Below are 20,667 nucleotides of genomic sequence, written 5' to 3' on the forward strand. Positions count from 1 at the left end.
TACATTTTTATTTTTCAGATTATGGTGAATTACAATCATATATTTATTAGAGAAAGAAAACAAAATTAAAATCAAACAAAACCTGAACTTTAAAAATGCAACATTCTTAATTATTTTTAATATTTTAGAAGCATTGATTCATTTATTTTCTCATTTAAAACCAACAAAATGCTGAAATTGCTAAAATTGTCCTGTGTGTTACATTACTTCTTTTTTAATATCTCACGATAATTACACGTACTATACAATCTTTACCTTACTTTTAAATGTTAGTTATTTTCCCTTTCACTTTTAAGTTCAATTTATTCATTCCTCCTATTAACAGAAACAATTATTTTGTTTTCCTTATGACCTGACAGGTTGGTGGTACAAGAAATCCATAAAATCCTTGACAACTCTAGCCCTGTTATGTCTTAACCAGTTAAACTAATCAAACTTAATTTCATTTTACATGATCAGCATACTACCATGCACATGGGTGACAAAAAAATAACATCTAAAAGTTAGATGAACGGTGTATATTTGATCATCTGGAAGTACTCACAGGGACAGAAAAAATCAAAGACATGAATAAATAATTTGTTGTAATGTTTTAACTAACACTATTAATTAAAATGTAATATATATTACTGAAATAATATATTTTGGGAGGGTCTAATTTACCTGCTCTTGACCACATAACTGGGTTCCACTCCCAGGTATATATTTTACAGTAGGGCTGTGTATCCCAGTACCTAAAATCCTCACCCTATTTCTGACTACAATATATCATTTTATTAATTACATGATAATCATAATAAAAATATTTTTAGTGCACTCTCGAGAAGGCATTTTGAATATGCTTTATAAGATAGAAGGAAAACTTAGTTAAAAAGCAATAAGTAAAACTTAAAGTAAAACTCTATTATCCATTTTCAGACCCCATCTCTAAATTTCATTACCCATCTTCACACCTGGTATGGTCAAGTAAAATGGTCAGGAGCTTCATCATGTACATGAAAAAATTGCAAATCTTATGGTTTCTCTCCTTATTCTTTTCTTTCTATTTTGTTTGAGGGCAAAAATAGACAAATATTTGTGTGTCCGCACTTCCATACAAACCAAACCCATTTTTAGACCAGATGGCAAAAGCATACCAAATTTCAGAGTAAAATGGTTAAAATATATGACGTAATATCAAACCAAAATGACTTCTATACCATACCCTCTCAGCTGGCACATACTTATCATAGCTCATATAGGGGAGTACCCCTGGGGGGTTCTACTGTATACAGCTTAGGCAGGGGAGTACAACCACTCCCTCACCCTACCCACAAGATACCTTGTACAGTACCTGAAGGTCATGAGACTGTGAAACAGATGTCACAGTCAGTGCCCTGGGAGGAAGAGCATCATTTGTTTTCAACATCTGCCATGGTGGCCGTACGACTTCAGTCTTTATCTCGTCAGCATAACTACTTCCACCGTCTGTACTCTTCACTTTTCTCCTTACAGCTATAGGTGGCTTTTCCCTAGTAGGACTACAAATATGAATCATTGTTTACACACACACACAGTTTGACCCTCTCTCCTTACAATATCACTGCTTGATTAAACATTTAGACCATGAGAATAATGGAAATGATAATCAAAGATAACATGCATTGATTGATAAACGAATTCTCTCAACTAGTCCCATAATACAGTCAACTCTCTCTAAGGCGGACACCCTCGGTGCCAGATTTACTGTCCGCCTTAGAGAGGTGTCCGCCTTAGAGAGAGTTCATGTAAACTGATACCCGAACATCAAAACTGACACCAGTGCTTTATTACTTTAATTACAGTGTACAATGTAGTCATGACGGGCCGGCTGTGTCTCTTTTCAGTCTTTTATACATTCCTTACGGAATCCAACACAGTTCATACACACTTTGAACATTGAACAATGAGTTGTTGTATAAATGACGGGAAAAGTGACTTTAATATTGTATTAAGACATATTGTAAGGTCTGGTATATTTTATTAAAACCAATGTTATCAGATTGCGCTAATTTTTCGGAATTTTGGACCTGTTATAAAATTTCAAAAACATCCGGTGACCGCTATGAGAGGTTTTTTGAACCGACATATTGGAAAAAAGTGTCCGCTGTCCGCCTTAGAGAGAGTTCAGTTACAGAGATACAAGTGAAATTCCGCAGGGACTAAATTTTCTGTCCGCCTTAAAGAGGTGTCCGCTTAGAGAGAGTTGACTGTAAATATGTAGGGAATAGTAGGAGGAATACACATGTTGATATTAGGAATTACTTTAGAGGGTTAATTTAGTAATACAGTTGAACCTTGGTTATCCAAATTACACGATTACCCATGCAGACTCGCCTCCCTGGTCCCAATTTTCCCATGAAATATTAATTTGTTGTGACCAAAACATGATTATAAGTACTTTCAGCTGCACTTTATATTATGCAGTGAGTGAGTGAGTGAGTTTTTACCTAGAATCAAGAGAGATCAGACTTCAAATATTTTTTTACACTGTGAATGAACTATTATCGGGGTAAATGTTATAATTTTAAAATTTTTATGAGAGTAAAAATTTTCATAGCTCTTTCGCCATATCAGTTCTGAATGAATAAAAAAATTGACGAAAAGACAATTCAAAGCCGTTCAATACTCTGCAACACATCATGGCTACATAGCTAGGTTCTATCAAAATACCAAGAAATCGCTGACTGTGCCCCCCAAAAATAGCACTTTGAATGGATGCGTTCTTCAGAAGTAGCAATTAGCTAGGTCAAATTAAGCTTGAGCTTACTTCAAATTAGAATCTTTTTACCTGGTAATTGCAGGTTGAGTTTTGACTTCAATATCAGAGTGGGTAATACTCCAAGGTCTATCAGCAGGCCTGTGAAAATGCACTAAACTGAAATGCATCGCAATAACACACTGCATTCAACTAAAAAGTTAAATCTAAAGAGGTTTAAACACCAAAAGGAGCTAAAAGTCTTACGCGGGTTCCTTGCGGATGGATATCTCCGTAGCGGGCTCCTTTATCTGTTGTCCATCTTCGCTTTCTGAACCCGAAGACGAACTAGAAGAACTCGAGCTTGACGAGCTTTTGGAGACGGATAAGGTCTTCTTTAAGCGTTTCTTCCACTTTTCCATCATTCGAAGGTTTAATTTCAGCCTATAAATTTGTTTTTCGAATTCCTAAACAACCCCGAACGCCATTTTGCGAACTTCAAGAACACCGCGCGTTGCCTTGGTGCCGAGTTGTCATGAGAAGTACCGCTGACCAATATTTATTGTTTACCTTTTTTGAAGCCAAAAAATCAATTATGCGCGGCAAAATATTAATTAGTTTAGATTTTTATATTTTCTTCGCATTTCGGTCACCATAAAGTCGCATAATATATTTTAAAAAACTTCGTGTCATAGTTAATATCTTTAACAAATCTCGACGTTTAGGAAAGCAAGTAGTCATCGTTTTGAAACTATCTAATGCCGAGCAAATTTGAATAAATTATTTAAGCTATTTTTCACTCAGATTCTAAGCATTCATTTGTGCGGCTTTGACTTTTAAATTAGCGAACCAAATCCAGTCTCAATGGCAAAGTGTGATCGTAGTACTTCCTTGTGTTATTGTCTGTTTTTGTTCCACTGTGTGTTAATAAGTGGAAATTTGAGAAAATAAGTAAAATTCAATTTAAGCGATGTAGGGTTAAGTACTCCGAAGTACTTCTTGCTCTATACATTTTCTCCTTTATTTCCATTGTTTATTTGTATCTGCAGTCTTCAAAAAACATTTAGACAGCTATCTTTATATTAATTTGGTCGGTTTTCTAAACAAGTGTTTGTGACAAGTTTGAGAGTCTTTTGTTTTCGCCGAAAGCGATCTTTTAAACAACCAATGGGGGAGAAATTTCATAAATATTGAATTGTTCTACAGCCAATGAGAGAAACGTTTGCAAAGACGGTAATTTAGAATGTCTTTCGCTTGTCAATCAACTTGCGCTGCTGTGCAATGTGTACACAACTTCCGAAAAAAGTTGAATAGCGAGTTACTTTCGACAGTTGGCGAGTGTCGAAAACTCCTTACAAGTTCCATTGCAACAGTAGTTCTATGAATGGCTTTCCACACGGATGGATGACATCATCCAAGGGCAGGAGCCGCAAGGTTTGTTCTCGAAGCGGTCTTCGTCGAACATCTTGTCCGACCCGCGCATTCTAGCGCACTTGAGGATCGTTGCCGAGGAGGCCCAGAGCTCTGACAAGGAACAGGATGAAGAGTCAGAGCTACAGAACACTAAACGGGAGCTGGGGCTGAAGATTGCGGCCTACAACAAAGGCAACCAACATGGGGCTTTCAGACTGATATTGCGAGAGGTTTGTGAGTGTTTTATCACGAAATATATTGTTAAAGGAATGCACGCTTCAATTTATCGTATGTTAATCATATTGAAGTACAGCGTGCGTTGTCGCCTGCGCCGCGTTGGAAACTGGCGCCTTTAGCGAGGGCGATGAAATTAGGTCACTACTGACATTAACCAGCGAACCATTTTGTTGCTCTTGTCGATCGGTCAGAGTCAATTTAACGGCTCGTAGAATCCTATTGAAGAGTAGAGTATCACTGTACCGACGTCAGATCTATCAAGCGTGAACGGTAAAATTGTATTTCGCTCAAATCATATTAGAACTGAAGGATAAAAGTCATTTGGAATTGATTACTTAATAAGTGACGTACATTACAGAGTATTCGATGGAACACATGATCGTCTCTGATTGTATCTTGTTTCATTCTCAGGATTTAGGTTTCGAAGGTGCGTTACGGTTTTACTTTGAAGATGGCAAGGAGGAATTGACGAAAGCCTTACGCCTGACAAACAAAACATTGGTTTCTGACTTATTGCCGACGCTGATTGAAAAGTTTAAGCCCGATTTGGTGAATTCCACGGTCGAGAAAAAGGCTAAACTATACGAGGTCTACGAAGAAGGTAAGGTGTGTGGGGTTGAAAACGTTCCCTCAGAAATTATCGCAAGTAAACACTTTGTCACATACAGAGAATAGGGCGACCTCAAGTATTTTTACAATTATTGCGGTTAAATTGAGGGTTTCTTTCAATTTTGCCTGGAGGAAAAAACATTGGAAAAATTATGCAATGGTAATTTACGTTTATACCGTGGTAAATGAATTTTAATTGAACATACATAAAACTTGATTTTTTTCAATGGTAAGCACTGATTGGCATTTGGGTCGCTTTTCACCACCAGTTTTAAAGTTGCCAAAAATTGTTGTGCTTGAAGTTTTGCCTTGTTTACTTTGTGGCTCATTCCTTACATAGCAACGTTGACAATCTTTGTTGTACTTCTGTTTATTTGAACACGGAAGGGAATGATTGAAATTTTGGCGTCAAAAGCTCTCCATGAAGAATCACGAATTCAAGGAACCCACATTGCGATGCTCAGGCAGGACAGTGCGAGGGTGTCATTCAATGTGTGGATATAATTGAAACTTGATGGGCTGATTAATAGCTTACAGTCATTACATAGCGACATTCAAGAGCGTTTAATTGGCTTCATAGACCTTTCAAAATAATGATACAATCTGAATTGTCGCGCTCTACAAACTGTTAGAGGTCCAAGTCACATTGAAATGAATCTAATGATTTTTGTTATGAAATAGGATTTCAGATTTTCTGCAATGAAAACAAATTAACATCTTTTGTTCCCAAAAACTATAGAATCTGTGTTTCAGAGGTCAAATTTTTATAATTTTACTATCCGATTAGCTGATGATAAGCTCGATTTTGCACATATTTACAGCGTTGGCATTGTCCAGCTGCCGAAAGGGATAACTGAAAACTTTTTTTTTATAGAAATTTCCTAGTTGCAGAAGTATTTAGCATGTGCAGATATCAATGATACCTTTCTTTTATTTGAATTTCCTGTTTGAAAAATTTTACCCATGATGTCACTGCCTGTCGAGGGTCTTGTGTTTGCAGCCAAGGATGCTTGAGATGAATGAAATATTATTCCCTAGGGCCTATTGATGATATGTATGAAGGAATTGTTTGTAAAACTTGTTAGATAGACAAAACAAACATAAAACTCACACCAGTGCTATCACATCCATCATTAAATTCCATTATACACAAGAATTGACAGGAATGATCAACATCTATTTTCTCCTCACATTATATGTGAAGGGGCCACTAAATGAAGTGATCAACATCTATTGTCCCCTTACAACATCAGCATAAATACTAAGAAAATCATCAACTAGGGAATATTTTCCACCAAAAAGAAAGCCAAATTCTAGTGATCAACTTCTAACACTTTGTAACAATGTGACTTCGTTATTATCAAATGTACAATGAGAGTCATCAACTAAACTAGACTAAACTAATGTGATGTTATGTTCTTAAAACTGCCCATGGAATTTGGGGATCTTGTCTTTGCATAGATATTTATGAAGAATTATATCTTTGTGATTAGAATAAAATACCAAATGAATGCTATCCATGGCTGTTGCCTAAGAAAAATTTCAAGAAGCCCACAAGGCCAAAAGCCAAGAAGGAGAAGCTAGGAGCCCGACATGTGAAGTGTTAGGTGCTGCTGCAAAAAAATTAGGTGCCCAGAGGATTTTCTTGGGTGCCCCAGGCTACCGGGCTACAGTTAGGCAACAGCCTTGTTAGTTTCTTTGAATAGGTACGTAGCATATCTTTGAATTCACCAAAAATGTTGTTAATTTTATTTATTTATTCATTTATTTATTTATTTATCTATTTATTTATTTATTTATTTGAAAAGAGGTAAGATCAGTGAGGGGGACTTGAGATTTCTGCCTTGATAGCAATTTCCAGGCGTTCAGATAGCGGGAAGCGAAGAAAGAAGTACAGTGAAACCCCCACTTTACGGACACCCGCTTAATACTGACACTCGTTTTCACGGACAGTTTTCTTGGTCCCGCTCCATACATACATTTCCCTTTAAACTATTTTGCTTAATAAGGACACCCCGTTATACGGACACTTTTTTTGGTCCCAACGGTGTCCATAATAACAGGGTTTGACTGTAAATTACAAAGCGTGCAAGTAAAGGTGAGGAGTGGGAAAAAATGAGAAGAGACTGGGGATATGAGCACAGGCATTCTCATCCCAGTCTCCTTGCTTGTAACATTCATTCTCATCACAATTTCTTTACTGCTCCCCATTTTCTGAATGCCTGGACCAGGCTATGGCTTGACTGAAAGCATCAAAAGGCATTTTAATGAAAGCTCTCAATCACTAATGTAGAGTTTTAATTTCTTGCAGATGAAATTTGTTTAGACCCCTCTGATGCTCCTCTTGAAATTGCATTAAATGCGAAAAAGCACCCAAGGTTTGTTCTGCGCCTGGACATTAAGAGGCCCCTAGAGACAGCTGCCGCAGCAGATAGTGAAGGAGGCACAGAAAAGGTGTCTGTCCCGAATGGAACAGCATTGAGTAGTCACACAGCAAAGCCTATATTGCCGAGTCCAAGTCTGTCGAAAGCCAGTGTACACAGCACAGGGAGTGATAACAGCTCTACTGATAGTGCCACTGGTCAGGGTCATGCAAGAAATGAGGGTCCTGCCCCAAGCAGAAAGTCTAAAACACCACCACAGTTCTCCAAGACTACAAATGACAACATGCCTTCATCACCAAGAGGTATCAACATGAGGAATTTTTTAAGTTCACCTCGAAAAGGTTTTGGGATGTTTTTCGATGGAGGTGGAAACCAGACAGATCAGAGCGCTCATGCCGCACAGAAAATGGCGCGAACAAAACATAAAAGAAAGGGCTCTCTTGGACGTCTGAAAATCAAGAAAAAAGAAGCTGAAAAAGTCACTGAACTGTCAACTGAGCAGTTGGCCCCCGGCATCCTCAAGGTCTTTGGAGACCATGTTTCTCCAGGGTCAAACTACAAAAGTGTAAGAGCTACCGAGATGACCACCGCAGATGAAATTGTCCAGCAAGCTCTTGAAAGATATTCACTGACAAGTGAAAAGGCATCAGATTACATCCTTTGTGATGTGATCGGCTACTTTACAAAGAGGACAGGTAGTGTGACTGTTAAAAATACAGAGGAAGATGCAGATAAATGGATCACTGAGTATGCCAGGGTTATCAGTGACAAAGAGAAGCCACTTGTTCTTCAGCAGTTGTGGAAGCCAATTGGAGGGTTTTCTCGCAGATTTGAATTACGAAGACGAATAGAAACACAGGATTCATCATTCTTTAAGCCAAGAGGGAGTGTTGCAGTCATGAAAGCTGCTTCTGTGCGTGAACCTCATGTTCCTCCAAGCATTCAGGAAAACCGAAGAGACACAGGAGGAAGTGACATGTCTTATGCGTCATCTGCTGGAGATCATTTTCCAAGCATGAGTGTAGATGAAGCAGGCAGCTCTGGACGAACTTCCATGATTGCATCGCCTTTTATTGCACCATTGGACACACCTTATCTTCTTCTTCTTAAAGGGTCCAGCAGCCATGATGACTTTTTGTACTACAGACTAGACGAACAATTAGCGCTGGTTGGTCGTACTGTGCATCAACTAGATGACCAGTCCCCTGACATTGTTCTTTTCGCTCCCGATGTTCTACCACAGCATTGCACTTTAAGCAAGAGGGTGGAAACATCAGCTCCCAATTTTGAACAAGAAGACTACAATGTAAATTTTGCTATTTATTTGGAGCCGTGTAAAGGTGCTGATATTTGTGTCAATGGCACAACTGTTTCTTCAAGTTGTAAACTTCACCCTGGAGACTTAGTTTCATTTGGAAAACATTATTTGTTCATGTTTAAAGATCCATCTCAAGTAGCAGACATGTCCATGAAGTTAACATGGTTTAATAATTTGAAGCAATTTCACAAGTTGCAAATGTCAAAATCTGACAGACTTGATGCAAATGCCGTTGTAGACATTACAGACGAACCCAGCAACAAATTAAGACTGTCCTATAAGCAGCGAGATGAAGATGATTTGCTGGACATGATAACGCACATTGTAGATTTGGTATCAGATGGTTACAAATTGTCTCCGTCGTATTTGTTAATCATGTGTATTGAACATTCAGCGAGATATCACACGGAACTGCAAACAAGACAGCTCCTCATCAAGATGTCAAATGCCATTCAAACCATTGCATCGGTACGTTTAAATGCTCACTTGGCCATGGTTCAATACTACATGGAATAGCAAATTGCATTGTTCTACAAAAAAAAAAAAACCCAAACTTGTTTTTGTTTGGACCCGACCCCCACCCCCACCTCTCTGAAAATTCCACTTTATCTTCATACTCTCTGTTTCAAATTTTGGCTTTTGGGAACCCCCTCCCCCTCAGGATTTCCAATGACTGAGTCCTGTCACCATATTGCTGGGGGTAACCTGAGATGGACTAGCATCCCATCCATGAAGCAGCGAGGAGTATTTCTACTCCCCCTGCTACAGAAAACAGGGGTGCTTACCATTTACGCAAACCACCCGGGTGGACATTTTCAGCATAAATATGAAATGATTTAGCTTGTCTTTACAGAAGATGGATAACATGCAAAATGTATGATCACCAGCTGTAAATCTCAATAGGAGTAACAAAATGCATCACTTTGACCGTCCAGAAGCCCATAATTTCAGAAGCACTCCAAATGGAATGATGTGTACCATTTGATTTTCCAACTGGAATTTCTGGGTTTTCCATGTAAATGGTAAGCACCCCAGGTTAAGCACCAAGCATGTGGGTGCCCTGTGGCTCATAATTAATTTTGTTTTTGTAACGTAAAATCTTTTTAACAGAAGACCCGTAAGTCTAATTCAATACAAAACTAGTATTTTTGTAATGTTTTAGTAGTTTACACTGTACTTTCTTATTGAAGAACACTTTGTAGAAAGCTAAAACCTTATATTTTTTTTCTCATCATGTTACAGGAGAAGACAGCAGAAATGTCAAAAACAATCGAAAGGTATGTATAGATTTTTTGTTTTCAAAATAATTGCTGTTTCAGGTTATTAGTAATGACCGCAAAGATTGTCTCTATTGTGCATCATAAGCCTAAGATATATATTTTTCATCTCGCTTTTAGCATAAAATAAGATGAAATTTTTAACATATTAAATAAGGTTTTAGATAACTTTGTAAATAGTATTAATATTGATCTCAGGTTAATGGTAGCTTTGCTCAGGATTTATTATGTATAGTTTTAGCCGTATCTCTATTTTCTTAGTTTTTGAAGTTATATTGTCCACAATTATAATTATTGGCAGTTTTTGTAAACGCTAGAAATCTAAACACTTACATACGTGTAAAAACATGGTAGCCTTTCGCCATTTTGAATGAAATTGAGGCTTCCATTTCTGTTTCCGATGACTTTTGTATCAATTCACACTTGTTCAGAAGATTCTTTTGATTCCGACTCCGATTCTGATTCCACTTCTGTCACGCTTACCATACCCAGCTGATTTAGTCGCTTCGTACCCATCCTATTTTCAAGTTTTTTTTGCATCAAACAGTATGTTGTTCGTGTTAAGTATTGTGTGAAGCAAAGTCCACTAAAAGCCTATTTTCAAAATGTGCTTATCAATCATGCCAGACAAACACCTAACATCAGTCAAGGGTAACTTCGCTTGACCTCGGCACAACTTCATTCTCAAAATGCTTTTTTCTTATGACTGTTGACCAAGGTACAAATTGACCAGAGGTTTGGGTACGAACCGACCGAGATTGGGTACGAATCGTCTAAGTACGAAACATCCCTGGGTACAAAATGACTGGATACCTCTGTCATTAGTGTGAACCAGGCCTTAAATATAATAAATGTCTAAACTTGTCACAATAGAACAACAATACCAGGGAAAGCATTGGAAGAGCTTCTTCCTCAGCTAAGACCAGTGGTGTTTTGGATGGCAAATTGTCTGGAGATGTTGCCGTTCCTTCAGGAGAATATGTCTGAGTACATCAAAGATCCTTCAGAGCTTGGTTTGCAAGGGGATGAGGTTTTGCTCAATGCTGACGAGGAACTTCTCATGTTTCTTGAAGAAGTTGTGATTTATACCTTTCAGCAGACTGTTTATCATCTTACCAAGGTAAAGTGCTAGTTAGTGGATATGATGATCAATACTGGAATATTGTGGATCCATGTACTCCACCCCAATGTGGGGTTTATTCTAGAGCACGGCTTTCCGGGATTTATACAATTCAGAAAAAAAAAACATACTGCATAAAATTAACATTAATGCATCAAATTGGCTCACAAAATTGTGCCCGAGGATAAGTACTTATTTTCTGAAATAAAGTATTCGAAAACATTGCTGATGATAAGATTGATATGGCCGCCACTTCATACTTCAAGATTAATAGCCTCTTAGTAGCCTTACTGTCTCAATTAGCTTTCTATTCTTTGTTTGTTTCTGTGTTCGTATTCTGCACTTTCTTGAGTTGCTTCTGAGAAAGTCACCATTTGTAAGTGACGAGAGGAATTATATTACGAGACAAACATTGTGTGTTAAGAGAACAGTTAATGTCGATTTGAAATGATCAGTTGAAATTTTAAAAGAACTCACCGGTAAGTAATTGACTGTACAAGAAAGTTCAAAATTAATATCTTTTTGGGAGCCCCCTTTCTTGGAAAAAGGCCCCCAAAAGTTACAGAAAGGCACCCTCTGGGCCCTCGTGGCCAATATCTAGAATAAACCTTGTATGGGCAGTCATGTCCAAGAACTAGGCTGATTTAGCAACAGAACGGGAACATCATGTCGGAGGAGGAATACTGTCCAGTTCCCATTTTTGTCCCCAGATCCTTCTGAGTTTCTCGTGCCAGCGCCCTGCTGGCTAAGATGCTGAGAGGGCTCTGCCTATTAGGTCAAAAATTTGACAGCCAATTTTACAGTTGTGTTCTCAATGACCTGCCTTTTGTTTGGAATTGAGGGTGGAGTTGACTTGTTTTTATACAAACCTCAAATCTTTTTACAAGTATATAATGTCATTCTTTTGCTTACAAGTTCGCATTTACATATGAAAAGCACTATGGTCGACTCGAGGGTCACTTCCACTCCAAGGCCAGGACATGTGCACAAAGGACAAATGGGCTGACAGGTTGAATACTCCGCCTCCTGCTTGAAGTGAAGGATTTTTTTCAGCTTTTACAGGCTTAGTCCAAAGTTTCAAGATCGGCGTTTACTCAGTGGAATGGAGCTTAAGCGTTTTAATCTTACCTTTTTAATCTCCTTTATCTTCTCTCCTCTTTATAATTTCAGGTACTTTACATAGCTCTTCCAGCCATCTTAGACACAAATCCTTTCCAAGACGCGGACGACGACAGCGACAAGAAACCTCAGGAAGTGGAAACTGTCATCAGCATTTTCCAAACCACTTACGATGTCGTCAAAGCCTACTTGGTTCACGATGACATTATCCATCAACTTTTCGCTTACCTTTTCTTCTTCACAAATGCTTCTCTGTTCAACACACTGATGGAGCGGGGAGCTGGGGGCAAGTTCTACCGCTGGGCAAAAGGAGCGCAGATACGGGGGAATCTAGATTTGTTGGAGAGCTGGGCTATGCAGGTGCAACTTCAAGACGAGGCTAATGAGTATTTGAGCATCTTGTCGACTGCGGCGGATCTGTTGGCCACGCCCAAAGTGCAGCTTTTGCAGGTTTGTGTCGGGATTGCTTAACGTAGGAAAAGCGTATTCCTGTAAAAGTAGATGAGATGCAAGTTGTCTTGCAAAGGAGCAATTTCACTTTATCGTTTTGCGTTTGGACCCTCGTACGAAAACAATACTGAGACTAGCTTGGGTTTTGTAGCGAAACAGTTCGAACGGTTTTCAATTGACTGTCGAAAGTAGTTTCGGATTTGCTTTGGTTTTGCTTTGCTATGCTCTGTGATTTGGTTGGAAAAATCCACGCCACTTTCTCGGCCAATGAGTAGTCGAACAGATATAAGAGCAAGGCTCCAAATTTTTCTTAGGAAGAAAGCGTCTTGACCAAGACTTCTGCAAGACGCGAAAACCAAATAGTTACTTACTTAGTAAGTATTCATCCGAATACTCGCGTCTTATGTAATCCGCACTCCTACAAACGGACCATTTCCCATGTGCAGTTTTCCCAGAATGCAGCTTTTTTTTTTTTTTCGTGTCGTGTGTGTATAGGAACAAAAAGCAAACTTGTTATTCTGTATTTCGCAGGCTGACTGGGTAACAATCCGGCGAGACTTCCCAGCACTCAACCCGGCCCAAGTACAGCAGATCCTGGGTGAATACCAGCTCGGCCCAGGCAAGTCACGGCCAAGAGGCTGGTTCCCCCCTCCAGAGGAAGTGGAACCCGCGCTCAGAACAGGTACATTACAAAGATCATGTAAAGAACACTAACTTGTTTTCTTTGTTAGTCCTTTTCTTCTTCTTCTTCTTCTTCTTCTTCTTCTTCTTCTTCTTCTTCTTCTTCTTCTTCTTCTTCTTCTTCTTCTTCTTCTTCTTCTTCTTCTTCTTCTTCTTCTTCTTCTTTTTTTTATTGTCGTTATCAACATTACAGTGTCAAGACATTGTGAACATTACCACCAAAAGGACCCTCGCGTTGAGTGAAGAAGTTCAAGTTACAGTTCGATCAGTCCTGTTCAATGTTGATCGCATTTTAAAAATCGGGTTCCAGCAACAACAATGAAAAGGGGAAGTTGAATCTAAATTTTTTCAATTTGTGTTGATTACTTATATAAAGTTAAAAGCTTTAATTTATACTGTATCTCAAATATTGTTGTTGTCCAGTTTTTCAACCCAGCATTATTATTATTATTATTATTATTATGATTATTATTATTATTATGATTATTATTATTATTATTATTATTATTATTATTATTATTATTATTATTATTTGTTTTCACAGCGGACATTCTTCTGAGTTTTTCGGAACATCCTCCCCTCAAACTGCCAACCGAAGGATTTGTACTGGACTTCGAAAATGGACCGTCCGATCAGTCTTTCTACAATTATTTAGACGCGATTAAACAGGCGATGAATCCAGGTAAAGAAACGAAAAACAAGATGCTGTGTGTAGCAGCTCAATATTATACGTAACAAAGTGAAGAACCAGGAATAAACACTAATTGGTTTTGCGAATTCTGATAGTGTAAAGTAAAGACAATTATACAAAGTTACTCTTCAGGCTCTGTCATTTCATTGGTCATCCTATAGAATTTCCTAAAGAATACAAAACTCTGTTCCGTTCAACAACGACTTTATCAAAGCTACACTGGTCTTTTATGTGAGTGTAATTAAATCGGAACATTTTTTAGGTCATGGTAGCGCAGAAGTAAAGATTCCAAGAGTCAATGGAATAAACAGGTTAGTACGAGAGAAACTCTCTGTTTTGTAAATGGTTGGAGTTGGTGGGCGTAGTTTAAAATCGTTTGTAACTATAGCCCTTCGTCGGAGGAGGAGCAAATCAGGTTGTGTGTATACATGGTGGTGCAGAGAATCGTCTTCGAGTGCTGGAAACCTGCGTGTCGAGAGAAAATTCCGAGAAATAGTCGAATGAGGAACGTTACGAAGTTCGTTGGTTATCTTGATGAGGAGAAAGATCGCAGACAGTTGTCGGTGATGTAGATTGGTTGGGAGAATTTCTTGTCTAGTGGCCCTCGTGTAATATAAGGCGCCTTCCGTATTAAACCAGACGACATCGCCAAGGAAAACGCATCTCAGAAAGCTTCACGTTATGTTAAACTACGTCGCGATGCCCCAAGTTTTTTGTTTGTACCCTTGCTGACTTGTTTGAGAACTCATCGTTTGTATTGGTGAACGAAAGTTTCATTTGGCGAAATACTGCCCTCTACTTCAATTAATCACTGGAAATTGTTCCAATCTTTGCAGGGTTCAGCAACCGGAACCGGAAGTAAGACACTCGGAAGTGATTCGTGCCTCCTCGCTTGCTCAGAGTCCAGATTACGTGCCCGATTTGGTAGTCTCCCCAGCCTCCCCTCGGTGCGAAACACCTACAGAGGAATACACATTCGAGACTGTGATGGTCAGTTCACCTCCACCGAGAAAAGGTGCAGTGTCAGTCACGTAATGTTGTTGCGTTTGACGTAGAAAGAACGCACTCCTAATTGCGTTTGGAGGCAAGATTGTATGGGACAATCAATCAACGAATCAGTAATGAATGGATCTTGAGACGCGTATCTGGCATCCCCCGCAGGTTTTGCACGGGCGGATGACATCATCACCAACATGGCAAAGGAGAGAGAGCCTGGGATTAAGATCATCGAACGCACTCCTTGATTATTACTAGTATTTATTATAATGATGGTTCTTATGGACCGCAGTAAAAGAGTTTCGTGGTGCTTTACAGATACTTGTAAGAACGGGTTGGGAGTCACAGTACAAAGCGGTTTTCAATCGTGTGTCGACAGCAATTTCATGTTTTCTTTGGTTTTGCTTTACTACGCCCTGTGATTGGTTAGCATTTTCTCAGCCAATCAGGAGCAAAACCAAACCAATCGTGCCTCGCACACACTCGCTTTCCCGCGCTTGGCGCCGGTTGCGTGTATTCCCTTCGAATTCATTGGTTGATTGCACTGTTAGAGCGGTTTTCAATTCAGTGTCGAAAGTAATTTCGCTTTTCCTTTGGTTTTACTTTTCTATGCTCTGTGATTGGTTACCAAAATACGCGCCAGTTTTTCAACCAAGGAGAAGCAAAACTAAAACCAATCGTGCCTAGCTCGCATGTATTTTCCCGCGCTTGGCGCCGGTTGCATTTATTTGCTTCGAATTCTGATTAGTTCATTGTGCTGTTTACATCTGTTGCGATTGGCCAGAGTAATTACTTTGGTTTTGGTTTTACGACACTGAATTGAAAACCGCTCTAATATCTGTTGTAATCGGCTTGGGCTAGACCAAGTACTCTGGTTTTGGTTTCACGATACACACCCAATCTATAAACGGATATACACTATTTCATCGAAGATGGACAGTGGTGGTATTTGTTCGGTCATCTGCTGTATAGTAAAGCAGCACTCGAGCGACATTAAACTCACACTGCCGCTGCTTACTTTCCACGGTCCGCCATCGCGCCAGTTGTTGTAATGTAAGTCCCCAAAGTATCCATATCCGTCCAAAGTACATTTACGTTTTCTAATGTACTTCTGGTGTCGGTTTGATTTTAGAAAACGAGATCGCTTTACCTAAAGGCACAAGAGCAGCCAACCCAGTAGAAAGAAGAGAAACGCCCCCGAAAAAAACAGAAGTTAAAGCAAAAATGTCAGACCCGACAGCCAACTCAGAAATCCTCCATGCTGGTAAGCGCCCGCTGTCCAGACTTGTCAGTGGCCCAACGGGTGCAGGCACCGGTGCCCGCGCTGCAAGAGCCAGCTCCCCGGTTGGACCTTTGCAGAGTCGTGATTCCACGGGGTCTGGAGACGCGTCTGTGGTTCCTGTCAGAGGACAGAGGCAAAAAGAACCTCGGAGTGCAGGTTGGTAGATGACGTTCTTTGTTTGGGTTTTGTAGTAGACTCGGTTGTTACACGGGGATCATCGTAGACCGCAACCGATAATCTGTTCCGGAAGACGTATTCAAAGTTTCTTACCTGTTATCTCTCCTTTGCCTTATGTTGTGCCTTACTAGCGTTAATTTCCAGTACGTCTGTCACTGGTTTGACTTTGCATATGCGTTTGTTTCTAAATCAGACCTGTGCTTTTACCTCTTCTTCCCCATTCACGTGGCAATCCTTAAAGCCTCCTATTAGAGACAAAAGAAATGAAAAGAGAAGAAAACATAATTTCGTGCAACTGGTATCATGCCGTGAGGAACAAAACTTTGCGGCCAGTGCTAGACGCGGAAAACATGTGACCTTTACTAACTGATTAAACGGATGACCGGTTCTGAACGCAGAAAAACATGCAACGCAAGCTCAAAGCTTAGATGACCTGTTTTGTGTTTCTGTTCCTCAGAGTCACCAATTAACGGGGAAAGGGATGAAAACCAAAATGTGGCGAGAGCAGGCTCGCCGTATACAACCGACAACTCCAAGTGGATTGATGTGACGCCCGCTGTGACACGTGACGCCGTCAACAACGTAGACGGCTTGTCCGTACTTCCGGTAGACGATCAGGAAACGAACGAAGAACTGGCCTTACAGATAGCCGTGGATCCAACAGTTGAAACAACGAAGGAATTCGACGAAAAGAGGGCATTACAAAAAGCCAAACTTTTGAGTCGGTTAAGAAACGAATCAGATGTTGACCTTGGGGACGTTTTAACGCCCGCGAACACGAATGGTTTTCCGGCCACACTAGAGGGCATGCGCCATAACGATGACCGACAAGATGACGTGTTCATTGTAGAGTTGGAAAAAGGGGGTGACGGGATAGGCCTTGGATTGATTGACGGCCTGGTAAGAGTTTTATTTCGCTATCAGATATATGTGGAACGGGAGAGAGAGAGGGAGAGTTTGAATTTCCGTCGTTTGAAGTGAAAATTTGACAAATTCTAATTTCCTGAGATCGGGGATATAAGAGTAATCGTGAGGTAGAACTCTCGGAGACCACAAAATTCGTAGCGAGAAATCAAAGGCTGTTTTGCAGGACATTGAGTGACCCCTTAATTGAATTGATCCAGTGCAAACTGAGTGAAAATATTAATATAGGCATTGGAGGCAAAACGTTCCGGATATTCTGTCTCTGAATGACAATGAACCAGCCTCGTTCCCAGTGGTCCTTGGCGCGCTGTCGAATGGACTTTGCCTTTTGAAGTAATCGTAAAGACGCGCTAGCGCTATCGAGTTCGGTCCGAAGCCTCTAAAATATACCCCGGCTCGCTCGATAAGCGGCGCTATGAGGCCTGGTAACAATGCTGACCTTGAACCCCAATCGCCCCCCCCCCCCCTCCCTTCCCAAGTCACTTAGTTTTACTCCCCGTGGGGGAATTCATCTTTTGAATACATCTGGGAGCGAATTGCTCTGACGAAGGCACGTCAACACTCAAACGTCAGCACTCAAAATCTCTTTACGGTGGCCAAATTACTTATCAATCATTCGTTTCCACTTCCCAGCCGACGCAGCACCACAGTTTATTTAGAAACTAATCCGTTTAAGGCAATGAAGGATGTTTAATCCTTCATTGGAGGCAGCGTGGTCGAGTGGTTAGGGCGCTGGACTTGAAATCCGGAGGTCCCGGGTTCAAGTCCCGCTCTGACCGCTAGCTGGAGTTGTTTCTCGGTAGCCCCAAGTTCAACTCCTCGGCCGCGCATGTAAATAGCCAGCTGGTCTGCCTCCTGCCAGTTGGGATTTTCAACCATGTTATTTTCAACTTAAATTATTTCTTTGTGACGTTTAATGCTCGGCCCCACTAGCACTTGTGCTATAAACACTGCCGAGGGTAAACAAAGGTTATTATTATTATTATTATTATTATTATTATTATTATTATTATTATTATTATTATTATTATTATTATTATTATTATTATTATTATTATTATTATTATTATTATTATTATAATCCGAAAGTAACGGGGGTAACTTTAGAGGATAAACTGCTTTGTTTTTTGGTAGGGTGTTCAATGGTAGTTTGTGCACTTGGTCATAAAGTCACTGATGCAGTTTTCTTTTAGATTTTTAGCCTTTGACAGAAAACTAAACTCATTAGGTGCGTGTATGAAACACTTTAGTTATTTAACTGTCAATTTTGATTTCTAGTACACCCCATTACGGTCACCAGGGATTTACGTACGCACGCTTGTGGCAGGAGGACCTGCTATGAAGGTCAGTAATCACCTGATACTATCAACATACACAATATCAATGCTGGTCTCATACATTTCTTAGTAAATGAATGTTGTGAGAATGTCTTTGTGTATCAGGGCAGTCTTGACTCTTCTTTTGGTGATCATTTCCTTAAACATCATAAACTGTACTTATGTTGTTGGGGTTTTTTTTTTTTTTTGTAACTGTAAGGAGAAAATAGCTGTCGGTGATGGAAGAGTCAATGCTGTTTCCTTTGTTTCAATTTTAGGATGGCCGTCTCCGTCTTGGTGATCGTATCCTCGCGGTGAATGGAACAAGTCTTGTTGGAGCTGATTATCAAAGGTAACATCCGTAGGGCTATTGTTACCACCTTGTGCAGCTTAATAAATAGTACTGCTCAGGATCCTTCATCGGTGAATGGTCACACTTTGGGTTACATTCATAGACTCAACATCTTGGCTCACCTTGTTCAACATAAAAATAAACAACACCACGTACAGGAAGTACTGCTCAGCAGCTTTCATTTGAATGGTCACACTTTAGGATTTCATCCACAGACTCAAATGTTAGAAGCGCTCTATACAGGATAATAAACAGCGCCAATACCACACTACAAAGAAAGTAAAACAGCGTGAATCTAAAGTTCACATACATTTTTACCCTTTTCCAGTGCTATGCAACAAATTCGGCAGTCAGGAAATCATTTGTCCTTCTTGGTGGCAAAGTCAGATATCCACGTGGCAATGAAGATCACTGCTTCCAGCTGCTAATACTTTCGTATCCAAGGAGCCTGATGGCCCACAGTCACGTGAATATGAAGACGAGCTTCTACCAGTCTACTTGCGGCTTTTACTGTTCGCGAAAGTTCCATAACAATTAAACAAATTGGTGCGTTGCAGTTGACGATTGATTGAGACAAGTTTCGTCAATTCTGCGAGATTATATATTTCTAATGGAATTTTTATTCCATGCTGGATTTTAGCGTTTCGAAGCCAAATTTTTCTTGACCTTTTTTTATAGATCTATAATATATAGAATACAGTATTTTAGGTTGACGAGTGTCTCCACAGCTATGCACATTTGTACCGTTTTGTATTAAGAGTGTACATTTTAAAACTGCATTTTTAACACATTTTAATAGCGATTTGACTTCGTAGTTGTTCCTAAACGTTAACTATTTCATATAAAATCCGTACGATCCGCGGTTGTCTATATTTCTTACCTCGAGTTAAAGACGCAAAGTATATTGTGTATTTTAATTTATTCAGCGCTTTACGAGGTGGACTTGATTTCACGTTTACAGAAAGAAAGAAATAAAATGTTTCCAGAGATGTTTTACTTTCTCTATGGATTTGATTGTAGTTATTTTTCATGCTCTCCAGCCTGTTGAGGACTGCTTTCGTGTTTACTTGTATTTACTGGTTTTGCCTGTCCGAACCTGTTGTGCGCGACGGAAACTCTCTTGAATAGCCTTCGTTTCCAGGCCACGTCGTGCTTATCGAGCGAGCCGAGCTTTATCGCATTCGGTACGTTCCAAATGCGGAAAGAATTTCCATTGAAATGCATCTAAAGAGTTCCCCATTTGCGGGGATATGCAAGGAAGAATCTGTTTTGTTTTGTTTTTTTGTTTGTCTGTTTTTCCAAAAATATTTCAACCTCTTTCCCAGGTTGCTTTCTCATCCTCGAAAGCATTTTGCTTCTTTAACAAATTTTGCGCGCGTAAACTGAACAAGCACACCCTCGTTTTCGGGAGCGGTGAAAATAAACGGAAACAGTACTGAGGAGTGAGACGGATGGAATCGAAAGGATTAGAAGGCTTTCTTTTTCGATTCCACCTCTGCTTGCATGGATTACAACATGAAAATAATCGGGAGCACGTGATTTGGACCAGTCAATCAGAAATCGAAAGCTAAAAGCCTATTTTACAGTTTTGCTTAGTGACCTGGC

General features: G+C 39.7%; 2 protein-coding genes across 4 annotated transcripts in view; one reads left to right on the forward strand and one right to left on the reverse strand.

Moving 5' to 3' along the window:
- LOC146470663 (von Willebrand factor A domain-containing protein 3A-like) overlaps positions 1-3,283 on the reverse strand; it is a 30,538-nt gene extending 27,255 nt beyond the window's left edge. The window contains exons 1-3 of one of the 3 annotated variants that reach the window (XM_085121646.1): positions 2,984-3,283; positions 2,810-2,878; positions 1,334-1,511 (exon numbers count right to left, since the gene is read on the reverse strand). In XM_085121646.1, coding sequence (XP_084977772.1) covers positions 1,334-1,511; positions 2,810-2,878; positions 2,984-3,141 — 405 coding nt within the window. In that variant the 5' untranslated portion in view covers positions 3,142-3,283. Of the gene's footprint in view, positions 1-1,333; positions 1,521-2,809; positions 2,879-2,983 lie in introns of all 3 variants that reach the window. The other 2 variants (XM_085121645.1, XM_085121647.1) reach the window with 2 other exon arrangements.
- Positions 3,284-3,964: 681 nt separating this feature from the next.
- LOC146470664 (ras-associating and dilute domain-containing protein-like) lies at positions 3,965-20,069 on the forward strand. The gene is made up of 15 exons (XM_085121644.1): positions 3,965-4,359; positions 4,778-4,967; positions 7,287-9,145; positions 9,920-9,954; positions 10,828-11,074; positions 12,245-12,643; positions 13,175-13,325; positions 13,869-14,006; positions 14,278-14,326; positions 14,852-15,030; positions 16,144-16,449; positions 16,928-17,370; positions 18,673-18,738; positions 18,989-19,062; positions 19,391-20,069. The coding sequence occupies exons 1-15, from the start codon at positions 4,117-4,119 to the stop codon at positions 19,488-19,490; spliced, it is 4,479 nt and encodes a 1,492-aa protein (XP_084977770.1). The 5' UTR covers positions 3,965-4,116; the 3' UTR covers positions 19,491-20,069.
- Positions 20,070-20,667: the final 598 nt, after the last annotated feature.

This window comes from Pavona decussata, unplaced genomic scaffold (genome assembly GCF_977016875.1).
Source record: "Pavona decussata unplaced genomic scaffold, jaPavDecu1.1 SCAFFOLD_112, whole genome shotgun sequence".
In the NCBI taxonomy this organism is placed as follows: domain Eukaryota; kingdom Metazoa; phylum Cnidaria; class Anthozoa; order Scleractinia; family Agariciidae; genus Pavona; species Pavona decussata.